The sequence below is a fragment of the Lampris incognitus genome, chromosome 3 (genome assembly GCF_029633865.1).
Source record: "Lampris incognitus isolate fLamInc1 chromosome 3, fLamInc1.hap2, whole genome shotgun sequence".
Classification (NCBI taxonomy): Eukaryota; Metazoa; Chordata; class Actinopteri; order Lampriformes; family Lampridae; genus Lampris; species Lampris incognitus.
Genome location: NC_079213.1, coordinates 115,300,991 through 115,325,584, shown reverse-complemented (window position 1 = coordinate 115,325,584; position 24,594 = coordinate 115,300,991). Strand labels below are relative to the sequence as shown.

Genomic DNA, 24,594 nt, shown 5'->3' with positions numbered 1-24,594 from the left:
TAGTAGTGGCAGTAGTAAATTGATCAAGAAAAGATAAGAGAAAATACATTTTATAGATTGTTGTTCGAAACATGAAGGAATCTTTTTCAGTCAGTTTGTCTTCAATCTCTAGTACTACTACTACTACTACTACCACTACTACTACTACTACCACTACTACTACTACTACTACTACCACTACTACTACTACCACTACTACTACTACTACTACCACTACTAATACTACTACCACTACTACTACTACTACTACCACTACTACTACTACTACCACTACTACTACTACTACTACTACTACCACTACTACTACTACTACTACTACCACTACTACCAGCACTACTACTACTACTACTACTACCACTACTACTACTACTACCACTACCACTACTACTACCACTACTACTACTACTACTACCAGCACTACTACTACTACTACTGCTACCACTACTACTACTACTACCACTACCACTACTACTACCACTACTACTACTACTACTACCAGCACTACTACTACTACTACTACTACCACTACTACTACTACTACCACTACTACTACTACTACTACTACCACTACTACTACTACTACTACCAGCACTACTACTACTACTACTACTACCACTACTACTACTACTACCACTACTACTACTACTACTACTACCACTACTACTACTACCACTACTACTACTACTACTACTACCACTACTAATACTACTACAACTACTACTACTACTACTACCACTACTACTACTACTACCACTACTACTACTACTACTACTACTACCACTACTACTACTACTACTACTACCACTACTACCAGCACTACTACTACTACTACTACTACCACTACTACTACTACTACCACTACTACTACTACTACGACTACTACTACCACTACTACTACCACTACTACCACTACTACTACCACTACTACTACTACTACCACTACTACTACTACTACTACCACTACTACTACTACTACTACTACTACTTTCGGCTGCTCCCGTTAGGGGGCGCCACAGCGGATCATCCATTTCCATCTCTTCCTCTCCTCTGCATCTTCCTCTGTCACACCAGCCACCTGCATGTCCTCCCTCACCACATCCATAAACCTCCCCTTCTCCTCTTCCCTGGCAGCTCCATATTCAGCATCCTTCTCCCAGTATACCCAGCATCTCTCCTCCAAACATGTCCAAACCATCTCAATCTTGTCTTCAATCTAATTTCGTTAAATAAATTTTAAAAAAAATCCCACCGTGAACTCAGTATCTTGACTTGTACTGAATCGTGTGTTCAGTGTATCGTTACACCCCCAGTTCTGAGTCATGTTCAGTGAAATCCATCTGAAACTTTCCCAATGCAAAACACACCGAGTGTGAACTCCATCCCACCAGACCATGAGCATTTAAGACATACGGACCTGCTGAGTGCAGAGGACATGAACGGCAGGCCAACAGAAAGTTACTGAATGTTGGACTTTGTCAAAGAGGTGGAAAACACGCTGCTGACGCATTGAAACCCCACTGAACTATCAACCAAAGACACTCAGAAATACAAAAGTGAAGGACTCCATGTGGCGCTGAAATACAGTCTGCTGCTGACACCATAAAGTCTACAAATGACATCATACAGTCTACTGATGACATCATACAGTCTGCTGTTGACATCATCCAGTCTACACATGACATCATACAGTTTACTGATGACATCATACAGTCTGCTGCTGACACCATAAAGTCTACAAATGACATCATAGTCTACTGATGACATCATACAGTCTGTTGTTAACAACATCCAGTCTCCAAATGACATCATACAGTCTACTGTTAACATCATCCAGTCTACAAATGACATCATACAGTTTACTGATGACATCATACAGTCTGCTGTTAACATCATGTCTACAAATGACATCATCCAGTCTACAGATGACATCATACAGTCTACTGTTAACATCATCCTGTCTACAAATGACATCATACAGTTTACTGATGACATCATACAGTCTGCTGTTAACATCATCCAGTCTACAAATGACATCATACAGTTTACTGATGACATCATACAGTCTGCTGTTAACATCATGTCTACAAATGACATCATACCGTTTACTGATGACATCATACAGTCTGCTGTTAACATCATCCAGTCTACAAATGACATCATACAGTTTACTGATGACATCATACAGTCTGCTGTTAACATCAAGTCTGCAAATGACATCATACAGTTTACTGATGACATCATACAGTCTGCTGTTAACATCAAGTCTACAAATGACATCATACAGTTTACTGATGACATCATACAGTCTGCTGTTAACATCAAGTCTGCAAATGACATCATACAGTTTACTGATGACATCATACAGTCTGCTGTTAACATCAAGTCTGCAAATGACATCATACAGTTTACTGATGACATCATACAGTCTGCTGTTAACATCAAGTCTACAAATGACATCATGCAGTTTACTGATGACATCATACAGTCTGCTGTTAACATCATCCAGTCTACAAATGACATCATACAGTTTACTGATGACATCATACAGTCTGCTGTTAACATCAAGTCTACAAATGACATCATACAGTTTACTGATGACATCATACAGTGTGCTGTTAACATCAAGTCTACAAATGACATCATACAGTTTACTGATGACATCATAGTCTGCTGTTAACATCAAGTCTGCAAATGACATCATACAGTTTACTGATGACATCATACAGTCTGCTGTTAACATCAAGTCTGCAAATGACATCATACAGTTTACTGATGACATCATAGCATGTAGTTTTAATGATGTGGTCTAAGGAATCATATGAAAAGGAAACTAAGTTTGAGTCAGAAGAAATACAGAAATATGGCAGCAGTGAATGTTGCTAAACTAGTGTTCAACTGTGTGTGTGTGTGTGTGTGTGTGTGTGTGTTTGGTAATGGGATCCCTCCTGTGTGTGTACAGGGAGTTGTTGCCATAGCGTCCTGTGTTGGGTGTTGGCACTCTACAGGACTATCCCTGGAGGTGGTAAAGGTGGTGGTTGTGGGGGTGGGTTGGTCCTTTCAGCTCACCAAACAATCCAGTCAGCTTTCACCTGACCTCCCAAGGGACATGTGTGCTGACCTTTGACCTTTCCAACCCAGGAAACAAGAAAGAAAACAGGTCAGGTTACTGATACGAAGCAACTGCAAGCTTCTCTGATTCATTTGTTTCCAGTCTGCAGGCAGAGATGTAAAACACAACAGTGCTTTGGGGTTCAATGAGTAGAGCAAGGCACAAACACAGCAAGAGTCACAGGTTCAATTCTCTCGCCAACTTTTTCCCAACTGATGCTAAGTAATTCAAGATGTAGAACTCCCTGTGCTGGTTTTACATTCAATTAATCAAAAAGGTCCAGAACAAGCCGCTCTTCTGATAGCAAACCACTCCAGAGGGCTCTCCAGCTACTGAGAGCCGTACAGACATGTGTGTCTCATAAGGCTCCCTGCCCCTCTCAGTTTACCATGAGCCCCCCACGCACCCCCACCACACGCGTTTCCCTTCATCCAACCAACCATCCAACCAACCAACCAACCAACAGCCTCCTCCTGCTCTTTATTTTGTCATTGTACAGTTATAATGAAATTCATCCTCTGCATGTACCCATCCTATTGTACAGGAGCAGTGGGCAGCTGCAGCACCCAGAGACCAACTCCACTTCTTCTTTCCCTGCCTTGCTCAGGGGCACAGGCAGGAGTATTAACCCTAACACGCATGTCTTTTTGATGGTGGGAGGAAACCCAGGCAGACACAGGGGGAGAACATGTAAACTCCACACAGAAAGGACCTGGGACGGCCTGGGGTTGGAACCCAGGACCTTCTTGCTGTGAGGCAACAGTGCTGACCACTGGGCCACCGTGCTGCAAGAGGATTTCTCCTCGCCGGTTCTCTGTTAAGATCCCCTTCAGAACTCAACCAACCTGCTCTTCACATTCCTGCTCTGTCTTCCAGCAGAATAAAACAACAACAAAACTTTTCTTCACAGCCGGTTTCCTTCCAGTGAGCTAAACGCCAGAGTTCTTCTGGGCATCAAACGCAAACTGGAAGTCCTCTAAAACCAGTCTGACGTTATATGGTATGTGGTATCCCCTGCAAGACACAAGGACCAGTAAACCATCCACTGCAGCACCCAGCCATCGCTAACAAGTCTGGTTCAGTTTTTTTGGGGGGGATCCGCCCCCCCCCTTATTCTCCCCAATTGTACTTGGCCAATTACCTCACTCTCCCGAGCCGTCCCGGTCTCTGCTCCACCCCTTCTGCTGATCCGGGGAGGGCTGCAGACTACCACATGTCTCCTCCCACACATGTGGAGTCACCAGCCGCTTCTTTTCACCTGACAGTGAGGAGTTTCACCTGGGGGACGTAGCACGTGGGAGGATCACGCTATTCCCCCAGTTCCCCCTCCCCTCCAAACAGGCGCCCCGACCGACCAGAGGAGGCGCTAGTGCAACGATCAGGACACATACCTACACCTGGCTTCCCACCTGCAGACACGACCAATTGTGTCTGTAGGAATGCCCGACCAAGTCGTAGGTAACACGGGGACTCGAACTGGTGATCCTTGTGGTGGTGGGCAGTGGAATAGACCGCCACGCTACCTGGATGCCCAGTAAAGTATCTTTTAAAGACATTTCCAAGTATTTCAAACCCTCTTTTTCTCCCTATGCAGAAACAGGTTGGGTGGGCGGAGAGTATGTTTTAATACAGTGACTGACAGATGAGCTGTCCAATGGTTGGGCTGACGCAAACAACAGCTTGAAGATGATTGGTTGGGGTGTTTAAATGTTCCTGGTTCCACCATCAACAGCTTTGCAACAGCTAAACAGCTTCTAGCCCAGGTGACATGTAGATAGAGAAGGTACAGCAACACAAGTCAGGCTCAGGATGTGATGCTGCCCCGTCTGATGAGGTGCTGCTGTGCTGACTGACAGCATGGACACACAAAACCAGTGTGTTACTACAGGACTCCTGTAGGAGACCACATCTGGGCCCAGCTGTCTCATGTGACACCTTTAGGTTGAGGATTGTAATGTTACACAATCTCTGCTGTCCTCCACCCCCTAAACATACACACACAGTGGTGTGAGGTGCAGAAGGAGGCTGTGCTACACAACACACACACACACACACACACACACACCACACACCGTCCTGATGTACCACACTACACACACCACACACTGTCCTGATGTACCACACTACACACACCACACTGTCCTGATGTACCACACTACACACCACACTGTCCTGATGTACCACACTACACACCACACTGTCCTGATGTACCACACTACACACCGCACACTGTCCTGATGTACCACACTACACACACCACACTGTCCTGATGTACCACACTACACACCACACTGTCCTGATGTACCACACTACACACACCACACTGTCCTGATGTACCACACTACACACCACACTGTCCTGATGTACCACACTACACACACCACACACTGTCCTGATGTACCACACTACACACCACACACTGTCCTGATGTACCACACTACACACTGTCCTGATGTACCACACTACACACTGTCCTGATGTACCACACTACACACTGTCCTGATGTACCACACTACACACTGTCCTGATGTACCACACTACACACCACACACTGTCCTGATGTACCACACTACACACCACACACTGTCCTGATGTACCACACTACACACCACACACTGTCCTGATGTACCACACTACACACACCACACTGTCCTGATGTACCACACTACACACCACACACTGTCCTGATGTACCACACTACACACACCACACTGTCCTGATGTACCACACTACACACCACACTGTCCTGATGTACCACACTACACACTGTCCTGATGTACCACACTACACACCACACACTGTCCTGATGTACCACACTACACACACCACACTGTCCTGATGTACCACACTACACACTGTCCTGATGTACCACACTACACACCACACACTGTCCTGATGTACCACACTACACACTGTCCTGATGTACCACACTACACACCACACACTGTCCTGATGTACCACACTACACACACCACACTGTCCTGATGTACCACACTACACACACCACACTGTCCTGATGTACCACACTACACACCACACACTGTCCTGATGTACCACACTACACACTGTCCTGATGTACCACACTACACACCACACTGTCCTCATGTACCACACTACACACTGTCCTGATGTACCACACTACACACCACACTGTCCTGATGTACCACACTACACACTGTCCTGATGTACCACACTACACACCACACTGTCCTCATGTACCACACTACACACTGTCCTGATGTACCACACTACACACTGTCCTGATGTACCACACTACACACTGTCCTGATGTACCACACTACACACCACACTGTCCTGATGTACCACACTACACACCGCACACTGTCCTGATGTACCACACTACACACACCACACTGTCCTGATGTACCACACTACACACCACACTGTCCTGATGTACCACACTACACACACCACACTGTCCTGATGTACCACACTACACACCACACTGTCCTGATGTACCACACTACACACCACACACTGTCCTGATGTACCACACTACACACCACACTGTCCTGATGTACCACACTACACACACCACACACTGTCCTGATGTACCACACTACACACCACACACTGTCCTGATGTACCACACTACACACTGTCCTGATGTACCACACTACACACTGTCCTGATGTACCACACTACACACTGTCCTGATGTACCACACTACACACTGTCCTGATGTACCACACTACACACTGTCCTGATGTACCACACTACACACTGTCCTGATGTACCACACTACACACTGTCCTGATGTACAACACTACACACCACACACTGTCCTGATGTACCACACTACACACCACACACTGTCCTGATGTACCACACTACACACACCACACTGTCCTGATGTACCACACTACACACCACACTGTCCTGATGTACCACACTACACACTGTCCTGATGTACCACACTACACACCACACACTGTCCTGATGTACCACACTACACACACCACACTGTCCTGATGTACCACACTACACACTGTCCTGATGTACCACACTACACACCACACACTGTCCTGATGTACCACACTACACACACCACACTGTCCTGATGTACCACACTACACACTGTCCTGATGTACCACACTACACACCACACACTGTCCTGATGTACCACACTACACACTGTCCTGATGTACCACACTACACACCACACACTGTCCTGATGTACCACACTACACACACCACACTGTCCTGATGTACCACACTACACACACCACACTGTCCTGATGTACCACACTACACACCACACACTGTCCTGATGTACCACACTACACACTGTCCTGATGTACCACACTACACACCACACTGTCCTCATGTACCACACTACACACTGTCCTGATGTACCACACTACACACTGTCCTGATGTACCACACTACACACTGTCCTGATGTACCACACTACACACTGTCCTGATGTACCACACTACACACCACACACTGTCCTGATGTACCACACTACACACCACACACTGTCCTGATGTACCACACTACACACACCACACACTGTCCTGATGTACCACACTACACACACCACACACTGTCCTGATGTACCACACTACACACACCACACTGTCCTGATGTACCACACTACACACTGTCCTGATGTACCACACTACACACACCACACTGTCCTGATGTACCACACTACACACTGTCCTGATGTACCACACTACACACTGTCCTGATGTACCACACTACACACCACACTGTCCTCATGTACCACACTACACACTGTCCTGATGTACCACACTACACACTGTCCTGATGTACCACACTACACACCACACACTGTCCTGATGTACCACACTACACACCACACACTGTCCTGATGTACCACACTACACACACCACACACTGTCCTGATGTACCACACTACACACACCACACACTGTCCTGATGTACCACACTACACACACCACACACTGTCCTGATGTACCACACTACACACACCACACTGTCCTGATGTACCACACTACACACACCACACACTGTCCTGATGTACCACACTACACACACCACACACTGTCCTGATGTACCACACTACACACACCACACACTGTCCTGTTGTACCACACTACACACACCACACACTGTCCTGATGTACCACACTACACACACCACACACTGTCCTGATGTACCACACTAAACATCACACACTGTCCTGATGTACCACACTACACACACCACACTGTCCTGATGTACCACACTACACACACCACACTGTCCTGATGTACCACACTACACACACCACACTGTCCTGATGTACCACACTACACACACCACACACTGTCCTGTTGTACCACACTAAACATCACACACTGTCCTGATGTACCACACTACACACACCACACTGTCCTGATGTACCACACTACACACACCACACTGTCCTGATGTACCACACTACACACCACACACTGTCCTGATGTACCACACTACACACACCACACTGTCCTGATGTACCACACTACACACACCACACTGTCCTGATGTACCACACTACACACACCACACTGTCCTGATGTACCACACTACACACACCACACACTGTCCTGATGTACCACACTACACACACCACACTGTCCTGATGTACCACACTACACACACCACACACTGTCCTGATGTACCACACTACACACACCACACACTGTCCTGATGTACCACACTACACACACCACACACTGTCCTGATGTACCACACTACACACACCACACACTGTCCTGATGTACCACACTACACACTGTCCTGATGTACCACACCACACACTGTCCTGATGTACCACACTACACACACCACACACTGTCCTGATGTACCACACTACACACACCACACTGTCCTGATGTACCACACTACACACCACACTGTCCTGATGTACCACACTACACACCACACTGTCCTGATGTACCACACTACACACCACACTGTCCTGATGTACCACACTACACACCACACTGTCCTGATGTACCACACTAAACATCACACACTGTCCTGATGTACCACACTACACACACCACACTGTCCTGATGTACCACACTACACACACCACACACTGTCCTGATGTACCACACTACACACCACACACTGTCCTGATGTACCACACTACACACACCACACTGTCCTGATGTACCACACTACACACCACACTGTCCTGATGTACCACACTACACACACCACACTGTCCTGATGTACCACACTACACACACCACACACTGTCCTGATGTACCACACTACACACCACACACTGTCCTGATGTACCACACTACACACACCACACTGTCCTGATGTACCACACTACACACCACACTGTCCTGATGTACCACACTACACACACCACACTGTCCTGATGTACCACACTACACACACCACACACTGTCCTGATGTACCACACTACACACACCACACACTGTCCTGATGTACCACACTACACACCACACTGTCCTGATGTACCACACTACACACCACACTGTCCTGATGTACCACACTACACACCACACTGTCCTGATGTACCACACTAAACATCACACACTGTCCTGATGTACCACACTACACACACCACACTGTCCTGATGTACCACACTACACACACCACACACTGTCCTGATGTACCACACTACACACCACACACTGTCCTGATGTACCACACTACACACACCACACTGTCCTGATGTACCACACTACACACACCACACACTGTCCTGATGTACCACACTACACACACCACACTGTCCTGATGTACCACACTACACACCACACACTGTCCTGATGTACCACACTAAACATCACACACTGTCCTGATGTACCACACTACACACACCACACTGTCCTGATGTACCACACTACACACACCACACACTGTCCTGATGTACCACACTACACACACCACACTGTCCTGATGTACCACACTACACACCACACTGTCCTGATGTACCACACTACACACACCACACTGTCCTGATGTACCACACTACACACCACACACTGTCCTGATGTACCACACTAAACATCACACACTGTCCTGATGTACCACACTACACACACCACACTGTCCTGATGTACCACACTACACACACCACACACTGTCCTGATGTACCACACTACACACACCACACTGTCCTGATGTACCACACTACACACCACACTGTCCTGATGTACCACACTACACACACCACACTGTCCTGATGTACCACACTACACACCACACACTGTCCTGATGTACCACACTAAACATCACACACTGTCCTGATGTACCACACTACACACACCACACTGTCCTGATGTACCACACTACACACACCACACACTGTCCTGATGTACCACACTACACACACCACACTGTCCTGATGTACCACACTACACACCACACTGTCCTGATGTACCACACTACACACACCACACACTGTCCTGATGTACCACACTACACACACCACACTGTCCTGATGTACCACACTACACACCACACACTGTCCTGATGTACCACACTACACACACCACACTGTCCTGATGTACCACACTACACACACCACACTGTCCTGATGTACCACACTACACACACCACACTGTCCTGATGTACCACACTACACACCACACTGTCCTGATGTACCACACTACACACACCACACTGTCCTGATGTACCACACTACACACCACACTGTCCTGATGTACCACACTACACACCACACTGTCCTGATGTACCACACTAAACATCACACACTGTCCTGATGTACCACACTACACACACCACACTGTCCTGATGTACCACACTACACACACCACACTGTCCTGATGTACCACACTACACACACCACACTGTCCTGATGTACCACACTACACACACCACACTGTCCTGATGTACCACACTACACACACCACACTGTCCTGATGTACCACACTACACACACCACACTGTCCTGATGTACCACACTACACACACCACACTGTCCTGATGTACCACACTACACACACCACACACTGTCCTGATGTACCACACTACACACACCACACTGTCCTGATGTACCACACTACACACACCACACACTGTCCTGATGTACCACACTACACACACCACACACTGTCCTGATGTACCACACTACACACACCACACACTGTCCTGATGTACCACACTACACACACCACACACTGTCCTGATGTACCACACTACACACTGTCCTGATGTACCACACCACACACTGTCCTGATGTACCACACTACACACACCACACACTGTCCTGATGTACCACACTACACACACCACACTGTCCTGATGTACCACACTACACACCACACTGTCCTGATGTACCACACTACACACCACACTGTCCTGATGTACCACACTACACACCACACTGTCCTGATGTACCACACTACACACCACACTGTCCTGATGTACCACACTAAACATCACACACTGTCCTGATGTACCACACTACACACACCACACTGTCCTGATGTACCACACTACACACACCACACACTGTCCTGATGTACCACACTACACACCACACACTGTCCTGATGTACCACACTACACACACCACACTGTCCTGATGTACCACACTACACACCACACTGTCCTGATGTACCACACTACACACACCACACTGTCCTGATGTACCACACTACACACACCACACACTGTCCTGATGTACCACACTACACACCACACACTGTCCTGATGTACCACACTACACACACCACACTGTCCTGATGTACCACACTACACACCACACTGTCCTGATGTACCACACTACACACACCACACTGTCCTGATGTACCACACTACACACACCACACACTGTCCTGATGTACCACACTACACACACCACACACTGTCCTGATGTACCACACTACACACCACACTGTCCTGATGTACCACACTACACACCACACTGTCCTGATGTACCACACTACACACCACACTGTCCTGATGTACCACACTAAACATCACACACTGTCCTGATGTACCACACTACACACACCACACTGTCCTGATGTACCACACTACACACACCACACACTGTCCTGATGTACCACACTACACACCACACACTGTCCTGATGTACCACACTACACACACCACACTGTCCTGATGTACCACACTACACACACCACACACTGTCCTGATGTACCACACTACACACACCACACTGTCCTGATGTACCACACTACACACCACACACTGTCCTGATGTACCACACTAAACATCACACACTGTCCTGATGTACCACACTACACACACCACACTGTCCTGATGTACCACACTACACACACCACACACTGTCCTGATGTACCACACTACACACACCACACTGTCCTGATGTACCACACTACACACCACACTGTCCTGATGTACCACACTACACACACCACACTGTCCTGATGTACCACACTACACACCACACACTGTCCTGATGTACCACACTAAACATCACACACTGTCCTGATGTACCACACTACACACACCACACTGTCCTGATGTACCACACTACACACACCACACACTGTCCTGATGTACCACACTACACACACCACACTGTCCTGATGTACCACACTACACACCACACTGTCCTGATGTACCACACTACACACACCACACTGTCCTGATGTACCACACTACACACCACACACTGTCCTGATGTACCACACTAAACATCACACACTGTCCTGATGTACCACACTACACACACCACACTGTCCTGATGTACCACACTACACACACCACACACTGTCCTGATGTACCACACTACACACACCACACTGTCCTGATGTACCACACTACACACCACACTGTCCTGATGTACCACACTACACACACCACACACTGTCCTGATGTACCACACTACACACACCACACTGTCCTGATGTACCACACTACACACCACACACTGTCCTGATGTACCACACTACACACACCACACTGTCCTGATGTACCACACTACACACACCACACTGTCCTGATGTACCACACTACACACACCACACTGTCCTGATGTACCACACTACACACCACACTGTCCTGATGTACCACACTACACACACCACACTGTCCTGATGTACCACACTACACACCACACTGTCCTGATGTACCACACTACACACCACACTGTCCTGATGTACCACACTAAACATCACACACTGTCCTGATGTACCACACTACACACACCACACTGTCCTGATGTACCACACTACACACACCACACTGTCCTGATGTACCACACTACACACACCACACTGTCCTGATGTACCACACTACACACACCACACTGTCCTGATGTACCACACTACACACACCACACTGTCCTGATGTACCACACTACACACACCACACACTGTCCTGATGTACCACACTACGCACACCACACTGTCCTGATGTACCACACTACACACACCACACACTGTCCTGATGTACCACACTACACACACCACACTGTCCTGATGTACCACACTACACACCACACTGTCCTGATGTACCACACTACACACACCACACTGTCCTGATGTACCACACTACACACCACACACTGTCCTGATGTACCACACTACACACACCACACTGTCCTGATGTACCACACTACACACCACACACTGTCCTGATGTACCACACTACACACCACACACTGTCCTGATGTACCACACTACACACTGTGTGTGTGTATGTAAAGAACAAATCAAGAAAAGACGGTTCAGCAAAATGGACACACACACACACACACACACACACACACACACACACACACACACACACACACACACACACACACACAAGTAAAAGATTCCCATTGATTCAAAAATACATCTGTAATTGAGCAAATTGGCAGCTTGTGACGAGGTTAGCTATTACACTCACAGACACACAAAAACACGACGAAGAACAGGAACACACAAAGCTTTGTAAGCTCAAAGACTACACACAACTGTGTGTGCATGCACACAGACATACAAATTACACACACACACACACACACACACACACACACACACACACACCCCTTATCTCTTAACCAACTCTCCATGGCAGGAAACATGTAAGTTGAAGATGATGTGCAGAGCTCACACACACACACACACACACACACACACACACACACACACACACACACACACACACACACACACACACAGAGTAGCAGACAGAGACAGGCAGGCAGCAGAGAGACCTACCACAGGTCTGGGGGGTTTGGAGTGAGCTACCATGTCAGCCAGGATGTCATCTTCACCAAGCTGGTTGATGACGTGAGCATCGTACGCCACTGTGATAGACACCTCCTCCATCATCCTGCCTCCTGCTGGCCGAGCAGCTCCTCTAACGAGGAGCGAGCAGCAAAGAGCGAGCAGAGGGGAGCGAGTAGAGAGGAGTGAGCACAGAGGAGCGAGCAGAGAGGAGTGAGGAGCGGGCAGAGAGAAGTGAGGAGCGAGCAGAGAGATGAGAGCAGACAGGAGTGAGTAGAGAGGAGCGAGCAGAGAGGAGCAAGCAGAGAGGAGTGAGCAGAGAGGAGCGAGCAGAGGGGAGCGAGTAGAGAGGAGTGAGGAGCGAGCAGAGAGATGCGAGCAGACAGGAGTGAGTAGAGAGGAGCGAGCAGTGAGCAAAGAGGAGCGAGCAGAGAGGAGCGAGCAGAGGGAAGCGAGTAGAGAGGAGTGAGCAGAGTGGAGTGAGCAGAGAGGAGCGAGTAGAGAGGAGCGAGTAGAGAGGAGCGAATAGAGAGGAGTGAGCAGAGTGGAGTGAGCAGAGAGGAGCGAGTAGAGAGGAGCGAGTAGAGAGGAGTGAGCAGAGTGGAGCGAGTAGAGAGGAGCGAGTAGAGAGGAGTGAGCAGAGTGGAGCGAGTAGAGAGGAGCGAGTAGAGAGGAGCGAGTAGAGAGGAGCGAGCAGTGCAGCCCACAAGTTGAGTGTGAGAGCCCAGAGCTCTGCCGCTCCTCTCAGGAGGCCCCGCCCCCGAGGAGAGGACAAAGGAGAACAACACACCTGTTTGTCTCTCTCTCTCTCTCTCTCTCTCTCTCCTTGTACTACGATGAAGGAGGATAGATATTCTTTTCTTCTCGCTCCCCGTCGTTTGTGAGAGCTGCTGTCTGACGTCTCTGCTGGGTTGTGCTGCAGGTTTCTGTCACTCTGTGTGTGTCGCTGTGTTTGTTGCTCTGTGTGTGTCGCTCTGTGTGTGTTGCTCTGTGTGTGTCGCTCAGTGTGTGTCGCTCTGTGTGTGTCGCTGTGTGTGTCGCTCTGTGTGTGTCGCTCTGTGTGTGTCGCTGTGTGTGTCGCTGTGTGTGTTGCTCTGTGTGTGTCGCTGTGTGTGTTGCTCTGTGTGTGTCGCTGTGTGTGTCGCTGTGTGTGTTGCTCTGTGTGTGTCGCTGTGTGCAGATCAACTCTGCTTAATTTCCTCTAACGGCTCCAAACACCTCCTCAGTGTGTGTGTGTGTGTGTGTGTGTGTGTGTGTGCGTGTGTATGTGTGTGTGTGCGTGTGTGCGTGTGTGTGTGAGTGTGTGTGTTTGTGTGTGTGTGTCACACAGAGGAAGTGTTGGCAATTTCAGATCAACCACAAAGACTCGTCATCCAGAAAGTGAACATGTCACAACAGCGGAAGAAGCGCGGGTCCCAGCAGAACACTTCCTGGTCTGTCCCAGTAGGACACTCCCTGGTCTGTCCCAGTAGGACACTCCCTGGTCTGTCCCAGCAGAACACTTCCTGGTCTGTCCCAGCAGAACACTTCCTGGTCTGTCCCAGTAGGACACTCCCTGGTCTGTCCCAGCAGAACACTTCCTGGTCTGTCCCAGCAGAACACTCCCTGGTCTGTCCCAGTAGGACACTCCCTGGTCTGTCCCAGCAGAACACTTCCTGGTCTGTCCCAGTAGGACACTCCCTGGTCTGTCCCAGCAGAACACTCCCTGGTCTGTCCCAGTAGGACACTCCCTGGTCTGTCCCAGCAGAACACTTCCTGGTCTGTCCCAGCAGAACACTTCCTGGTCTGTCCCAGTAGGACACTCCCTGGTCTGTCCCAGCAGAACACTTCCTGGTCTGTCCCAGCAGAACACTCCCTGGTCTGTCCCAGTAGGACACTCCCTGGTCTGTCCCAGCAGAACACTTCCTGGTCTGTCCCAGCAGAACACTTCCTGGTCTGTCCCAGTAGGACACTCCCTGGTCTGTCCCAGTAGGACACTCCCTGGTCTGTCCCAGCAGAACACTTCCTGGTCTGTCCCAGCAGAACACTTCCTGGTCTGTCCCAGCAGAACACTTCCTGGTCTGTCCCAGCAGAACACTTCCTGGTCTGTCCCAGTAGGACACTTCCTGGTCTGTCCCAGCAGGACACTTCCTGGTCTGTCCCAGTAGGACACTCCCTGGTCTGTCCCAGCAGAACACTTCCTGGTCTGTCCCAGCAGAACACTTCCTGGTCTGTCCCAGCAGAACACTCCCTGGTCTGTCCCAGCAGGACACTCCCTGGTCTGTCCCAGTAGGACACTCCCTGGTCTGTCCCAGCAGAACACTTCCTGGTCTGTCCCAGCAGAACACTTCCTGGTCTGTCCCAGCAGAACACTTCCTGGTCTGTCCCAGCAGAACACTTCCTGGTCTGTCCCAGCAGAACACTCCCTGGTCTGTCCCAGCAGAACACTTCCTGGTCTGTCCCAGCAGAACACTTCCTGGTCTGTCCCAGCAGAACACTCCCTGGTCTGTCCCAGTAGGACACTCCCTGGTCTGTCCCAGCAGAACACTTCCTGGTCTGTCCCAGCAGAACACTCCCTGGTCTGTCCTGGCTGCTGCCGGAACCCACAGTCCTCTGTCAGGACCCCGACAAGCCAACTGAAATATGTCTGTCAATCATTCTGATGTAATGAGGACAAGCCCCTCCCCTAAAACCCTCTCAAAGGGGTGCATCAACTGTGTCCACGGCAATGCCTCATATCCTCCATCTAGCAGCACACACCTCTGTCTGTATACACACCTCCATCTCCCTCCCTCTCTCTCCCTCCCTCTCGCTCTCACTCGCTCCCCCTCCCTCTCTCTCTCTCTCCTAGTCTCTCTCCCCCACCCTCTCTCTCTCAGTGTCTCCCTCTCTCTCTGTCTCTGTAAGGTCCTTCTACCATTTCGCCTCTCTGAGCCAACTGTGATCAGGTGGAGTCTTCAGAGGGATTATGGGGGAGCATGTAGAAACCTCAGATGGAAGCTGGGTGTGTCTGTGTTGAGGAGGAGACACCCGGCGGAGACACCATTCATCCTGAGGCGTCGGCTCTCCCCGATGTGTTTAACGGGCTGAGAAATTCAAATTCCTGCCGTAATCCACCGCCAGCGAGGGAGGCGTGCCTTCATCAAGTCGAGGTGCCAGTGAATTCCTTGGCTCTTTTAAGCTGCTTAGCAGTGGAGTTGATCGGATTTGGACATTGATGGAGGAAGTATGTGGGGGTGTAAGAGAAGTATGTGGGGGTGTAGGAGAGCGTTGATGGAGGAAGTATGTCGGGGTGTAGGAGAAGTATGTGAGGGTGTAGGGGAGCGTTGATGGATGAAGTATGTGGGAGTGCAGAAGAAGTATGTGGGGGTGCAGAAGAAGTATGTGGGGGTGCAGGGGAAGTATGTGGGGGTGCAGGGGAAGTATGTGGGGGTGTAGGGGAAGTATGTGGGGCTGCAGGGGAAGTATGTGGGGGTGCAGGAGAAGTATGTGGGGGTGCAGAAGTATGTGGGGGTGCAGAATAAGTATGTGGGGGTACAGGGGAAGTATGTGGGGGTGTAGGGGAAGTATGTGGGGCTGTAGGGGAAGTATGTGGGGGTGTAGGGGAAGTATGTGGGGGTGCAGGGGAAGTATGTGGGGGTGTAGGGGAAGTATGTGGGGCTGCAGGGGAAGTATGTGGGGGTGCAGGAGAAGTATGTGGGGGTGCAGAAGTATGTGGGGGTGCAGAATAAGTATGTGGGGGTACAGGGGAAGTATGTGGGGGTGTAGGGGAAGTATGTGGGGGTGTAGGGGAAGTATGTGGGGGTGTAGGGGAAGTATGTGGGGGGTGTAGGGGAAGTATGTGGGGGGTGTAGGGGAAGTATGTGGGGCTGTAGGGGAAGTATGTGGGGGTGTAGGGGAAGTATGTGGGGCTGTAGGGGAAGTATGTGGGGGCGTAGGGGAAGTATGTGGGGGTGCAGGGGAAGTATGTGGGGGTGCAGGGGAAGTATGTGGGGGTGTAGGGGAAGTATGTGGGGGTGTAGGGGAAGTATGTGGGGCTGTAGGGGAAGTATGTGGGGGTGTAGGGGAAGTATGTGGGGGTGCAGGGGAAGTATGTGGGGGGTGTAGGGGAAGTATGTGGGGGTGTAGGGGAAGTATGTGGGGGTGTAGGGGAAGTATGTGGGGGTGTAGGGGAAGTATGTGGGGGGTGTAGGGGAAGTATGTGGGGGGTGTAGGGGAAGTATGTGGGGGTGTAGGGGAAGTATGTGGGGGGTGTAGGGGAAGTATGTAGGGGTGCAGGGGAAGTATGTGGGGGTGTAGGGGAAGTATGTGGGGGTGCAGGAGAAGTATGTGGGGGTGCAGGAGAAGTATGTGGGGGTGTAGGGGAAGTATGTGGGGGGTGTAGGGGAAGTATGTGGGGGTGCAGGAGAAGTATGTGGGGGTGCAGGAGAAGTATGTGGGGGGTGTAGGGGAAGTATGTGGGGGTGCAGGAGAAGTATGTGGGGGTGCAGGAGAAGTATGTGGGGGGTGTAGGGGAAGTATGTGGGGGGTGTAGGGGAAGTATGTGGGGGGTGTAGGGGAAGTATGTGGGGGTGTAGGGGAAGTATGTGGGGGGTGTAGGGGAAGTATGTGGGGGTGCAGGAGAAGTATGTGGGGGTGTAGGGGAAGTATGTGGGGGGTGTAGGGGAAGTATGTGGGGGGTGTAGGGGAAGTATGTGGGGGGTGTAGGGGAAGTATGTGGGGGGTGTAGGGGAAGTATGTGGGGGTGTAGGGGAAGTATGTGGGGCTGTAGGGGAAGTATGTGGGGGGTGTAGGGGAAGTATGTGGGGGGTGTAGGGGAAGTATGTGGGGGGTGTAGGGGAAGTATGTGGGGGGTGTAGGGGAAGTATGTGGGGGTGTAGGGGAAGTATGTGGGGCTGTAGGGGAAGTATGTGGGGGTGCAGGAGAAGTATGTGGGGGTGCAGGAGAAGTATGTGGGGGTGTAGGGAAATGGGCCGCACAACTCGGTGGTCCCGTTGGGGGCACTAGGTACGCCATCGGATTGGCAGGAAAGATATCTGCTGCTCTGTGTCTCACTCAACCACTCCCTCACTCTCTCAAGCTCTCCGATTTGTTCCATACACTTCCTCCCCCCAAGATCTCAACTCACACACACACACACACACACACACACACACACACACACACACACAGACACACACACACACACACACACACACACACACACACACACACACACACACACACACACCAGCTACAGACAGAGGACTAGCCTCTGGTTGCATCTTTCATGCTGTTTTTAGAGTGACTGTGACACACAAACGCGCGCAAGTGCACAGGCAGAGAGACAGGCAGACAAGCAGGCAAACAGACAGGCAAAACAGACAGGCAGAGAGACAGGCAGAGAGACAGGCAGACAAGCAGGCAAACAGACAGGCAGACAGACAGGCAGACAGACAAGCAGGCAAACAGACTGGCAAAACAGACAGGCAGAGAGACAGGCAGACAAGCAGGCGGACAGACAGGCAGACAGACAAGCAGGCAAACAGACAGGCAGACAGACAGACAGACAAGCAGTCAAACAGACAGGCAGACAGACAAGCAGGCAAACAGACAGGCAGACAGACAGGCAGACAGGCGTGCAGACAGACAGATGGAAGAGATAGAAGAGAGCACCTGTTTGAGCCTTCAACTCACATTCTTCCAAGGCCTGCATTTCCTGGTCTCGGACTCCTATGTCCGCCTGTCTGCCTGTCTGTCTGCCTGTCTGTCCGCCTGTCTGTCCGTCTGTCTCTCTTCCTCTAGTATCTTGTATTGTCCTCTTTATGTAAACGACAGTTGCTACAACAGGTGCACGTGTGTTGTATGTATGTGTTTGTATGACTGTGTGTGTGTGTGGGGGGGGCTGGGGGTATTTAAACATGTTTTATGTTTGTATGACTGTGTGTGTGTGGGGGGGGGCTGGGGGTATTTAAACATGTTTTATGTTTGTATGACTGTGTGTGTGTGGGGGGGGGCTGGGGGTATTTAAACATGTTTTATGTTTGTATGACTGTGTGTGTGTGGGGGGTGGGGGTATTTAAACATGTTTTATGTTTGTATGACTGTGTGTGTGTGGGGGGTGGGGGTATTTAAACATGTTTTATGTTTGTATGACTGTGTGTGTGTGGGGGGGTGGGGGTATTTAAACATGTTTTATGTTTGTATGACTGTGTGTGTGGGGGGGGGTGGGGGTATTTAAACATGTTTTATGTTTGTATGACTGTGTGTGTGTGTGGGGGGGCTGGGGGTATTTAAACATGTTTTATGTTTGTATGACTGTGTGTGTGTGTGGGGGGTGGGGGTATTTAAACATGTTTTATGTTTGTATGACTGTGTGTGTGTGTGGGGGGTGGGGGTATTTAAACATGTTTTATGTTTGTATGACTGTGTGTGTGTGGGGGGGTGGGGGTATTTAAACATGTTTTATGTTTGTATGACTGTGTGTGTGTGTGGGGGGTGGGGGTATTTAAACATGTTTTATGTTTGTATGACTGTGTGTGTGTGTGGGGGCTGGGGGTATTTAAACATGTTTTATGTTTGTATGACTGTGTGTGTGTGGGGGGGTGGGGGTATTTAAACATGTTTTATGTTTGTATGACTGTGTGTGTGTGTGGGGGGTGGGGGTATTTAAACATGTTTTATGTTTGTATGACTGTGTGTGTGTGTGGGGTGGGGTATTTAAACATGTTTTATGTTTGTATGACTGTGTGTGTGGGGGGCTGGGGGTATTTAAACATGTTTTATGTTTGTATGACTGTGTGTGTGTGTGGGGGGTGGGGGTATTTAAACATGTTTTATGTTTGTATGACTGTGTGTGTGTGGGGGGGTGGGGGTATTTAAACATGTTTTATGTTTGTATGACTGTGTGTGTGGGGGGGGCTGGGGGTATTTAAACATGTTTTATGTTTGTATGACTGTGTGTGTGTGGGGGGGGGTGGGGGTATTTAAACATGTTTTATGTTTGTATGACTGTGTGTGTGGGGGGGTGGGGGTATTTAAACATGTTTTATGTTTGTATGACTGTGTGTGGGGGGTGGGGGTATTTAAACATGTTTTATGTTTGTATGACTGTGTGTGTGTGTGGGGGGGGTGGGGGTATTTAAACATGTTTTATGTTTGTATGACTGTGTGTGTGGGGGGTGGGGGTATTTAAACATGTTTTATGTTTGTATGACTGTGTGTGTGTGGGGGCTGGGGGTATTTAAACATGTTTTATGTTTGTATGACTGTGTGTGTGGGGGGTGGGGGTATTTAAACATGTTTTATGTTTGTATGACTGTGTGTGTGTGGGGGGGGTGGGGGTATTTAAACATGTTTTATGTTTGTATGACTGTGTGTGTGTGTGGGGGGGGTGGGGGTATTTAAACATGTTTTATGTTTGTATGACTGTGTGTGTGTGTGGGGGGTGGGGGTATTTAAACATGTTTTATGTTTCTATGACTGTGTGTGTGGGGGGGTGGGGGTATTTAAACATGTTTTATGTTTGTATGACTGTGTGTGTGGGGGGTGGGGGTATTTAAACATGTTTTATGTTTGTATGACTGTGTGTGTGTGGGGGGTGGGGGTATTTAAACATGTTTTATGTTTGTATGACTGTGTGTGTGTGTGGGGGGTGGGGGTATTTAAACATGTTTTATGTTTGTATGACTGTGTGTGTGTGTGTGGGGTGGGGGTATTTAAACATGTTTTATGTTTGTATGACTGTGTGTGTGTGTGGGGGGTGGGGGTATTTAAACATGTTTTATGTTTGTATGACTGTGTGTGTGTGTGGGGGGTGGGGGTATTTAAACATGTTTTATGTTTGTATGACTGTGTGTGTGTTGGGGGTGGGGGTATTTAAACATGTTTTATGTTTGTATGACTGTGTGTGTGTGGGGGGGGGTGGGGGTATTTAAACATGTTTTATGTTTGTATGACTGTGTGTGTGTGGGGCGGGGTGGGGGTATTTAAACATGTTTTATGTTTGTATGACTGTGTGTGTGGGGGGGGTGGGGGTATTTAAACATGTTTTATGTTTGTATGACTGTGTGTGTGGGGGGGGTGGGGGTATTTAAACATGTTTTATGTTTGTATGACTGTGTGTGTGTGGGGGGGTGGGGGTATTTAAACATGTTTTATGTTTGTATGACTGTGTGTGTGTGGGTGGTGGGGGTATTTAAACATGTTTTATGTTTGTATGACTGTGTGTGTGGGGGGGGTGGGGGTATTTAAACATGTTTTATGTTTGTATGACTGTGTGTGTGTGTGTGGGGTGGGGGTATTTAAACATGTTTTATGTTTGTATGACTGTGTGTGTGTGGGGGGTGGGGGTATTTAAACATGTTTTATGTTTGTATGACTGTGTGTGTGTGTGGGGGGTGGGGGTATTTAAACATGTTTTATGTTTGTATGACTGTGTGTGTGTGTGGGGGGTGGGGGTATTTAAACATGTTTTATGTTTGTATGACTGTGTGTGTGTGGGGGGGGGTGGGGGTATTTAAACATGTTTTATGTTTGTATGACTGTGTGTGTGTGGGGGGTGGGGGTATTTAAACATGTTTTATGTTTGTATGACTGTGTGTGTGTGGGGGGGTGGGGGTATTTAAACATGTTTTATGTTTGTATGACTGTGTGTGTGTGGGGGGGGTGGGGGTATTTAAACATGTTTTATGTTTGTATGACTGTGTGTGTGTGTGGTGGGGTGGGGGTATTTAAACATGTTTTATGTTTGTATGACTGTGTGTGTGGGGGGGCTGGGGGTATTTAAACATGTTTTATGTTTGTATGACTGTGTGTGTGGGGGGGGGTGGGGGTATTTAAACATGTTTTATGTTTGTATGACTGTGTGTGTGTGGGGGGTGGGGGTATTTAAACATGTTTTATGTTTGTATGACTGTGTGTGTGTGTGGGGGGGTGGGGGTATTTAAACATGTTTTATGTTTGTATGACTGTGTGTGTGTGTGGGGGGTGGGGGTATTTAAACATGTTTTATGTTTGTATGACTGTGTGTGTGTGTGGGGGGTGGGGGTATTTAAACATGTTTTATGTTTGTATGACTGTGTGTGTGGGGGGCTGGGGGTATTTAAACATGTTTTATGTTTGTATGACTGTGTGTGTGTGTGGGGGGTGGGGGTATTTAAACATGTTTTATGTTTGTATGACTGTGTGTGTGTGGGGGGTGGGGGTATTTAAACATGTTTTATGTTTGTATGACTGTGTGTGTGTGGGGGGTGGGGGTATTTAAACATGTTTTATGTTTGTATGACTGTGTGTGTGTGGGGGGTGGGGGTATTTAAACATGTTTTATGTTTGTATGACTGTGTGTGTGTGTGGGGGGTGGGGGTATTTAAACATGTTTTATGTTTGTATGACTGTGTGTGTGGGGGGTGGGGGTATTTAAACATGTTTTATGTTTGTATGACTGTGTGTGTGTGTGGGGGGTGGGGGTATTTAAACATGTTTTATGTTTGTATGACTGTGTGTGTGTGGGGGGTGGGGGTATTTAAACATGTTTTATGTTTGTATGACTGTGTGTGTGTGTGGGGGTGGGGGTATTTAAACATGTTTTATGTTTGTATGACTGTGTGTGTGTGTGGGGGGCTGGGGGTATTTAAACATGTTTTATGTTTGTATGACTGTGTGTGTGTGGGGGGTGGGGGTATTTAAACATGTTTTATGTTTGTATGACTGTGTGTGTGTGGGGGGTGGGGGTATTTAAACATGTTTTATGTTTGTATGACTGTGTGTGTGTGGGGGGTGGGGGTATTTAAACATGTTTTATGTTTGTATGACTGTGTGTGTGTGGGGGGGTGGGGGTATTTAAACATGTTTTATGTTTGTATGACTGTGTGTGTGTGGGGGGGGTGGGGGTATTTAAACATGTTTTATGTTTGTATGACTGTGTGTGTGTGTGGGGGTGGGGGTATTTAAACATGTTTTATGTTTGTATGACTGTGTGTGTGTGTGGGGGGTGGGGGTATTTAAACATGTTTTATGTTTGTATGACTGTGTGTGTGTGGGGGGGGGTGGGGGTATTTAAACATGTTTTATGTTTGTATGACTGTGTGTGTGTGTGGGGGGTGGGGGTATTTAAACATGTTTTATGTTTGTATGACTGTGTGTGTGTGTGGGGGGGTGGGGGTATTTAAACATGTTTTATGTTTGTATGACTGTGTGTGTGTGTGTGGGGGTGGGGGTATTTAAACATGTTTTATGTTTGTATGACTGTGTGTGTGTGTGGGGGGTGGGGGTATTTAAACATGTTTTATGTTTGTATGACTGTGTGTGTGTGTGGGGGTGGGGGTATTTAAAC

The 24,594-nt window shown here is 48.7% G+C and overlaps 1 protein-coding gene across 5 annotated transcripts in view; it reads right to left on the bottom strand.

Moving 5' to 3' along the window:
• rabgap1l (RAB GTPase activating protein 1-like) overlaps positions 1-24,594 on the bottom strand; it is a 249,462-nt gene that overhangs the window by 31,898 nt on the left and 192,970 nt on the right. Inside the window, exon 1 of one of the 5 annotated variants that reach the window (XM_056275890.1) lies at positions 14,295-14,606. The exons of the other annotated variants lie outside the window; for them this stretch is intronic. Coding sequence (XP_056131865.1) covers positions 14,295-14,408 — 114 coding nt within the window. The 5' untranslated portion in view covers positions 14,409-14,606. Of the gene's footprint in view, positions 1-14,294; positions 14,607-24,594 lie in introns of those variants that run through there. 5 annotated transcript variants of the gene reach the window in all.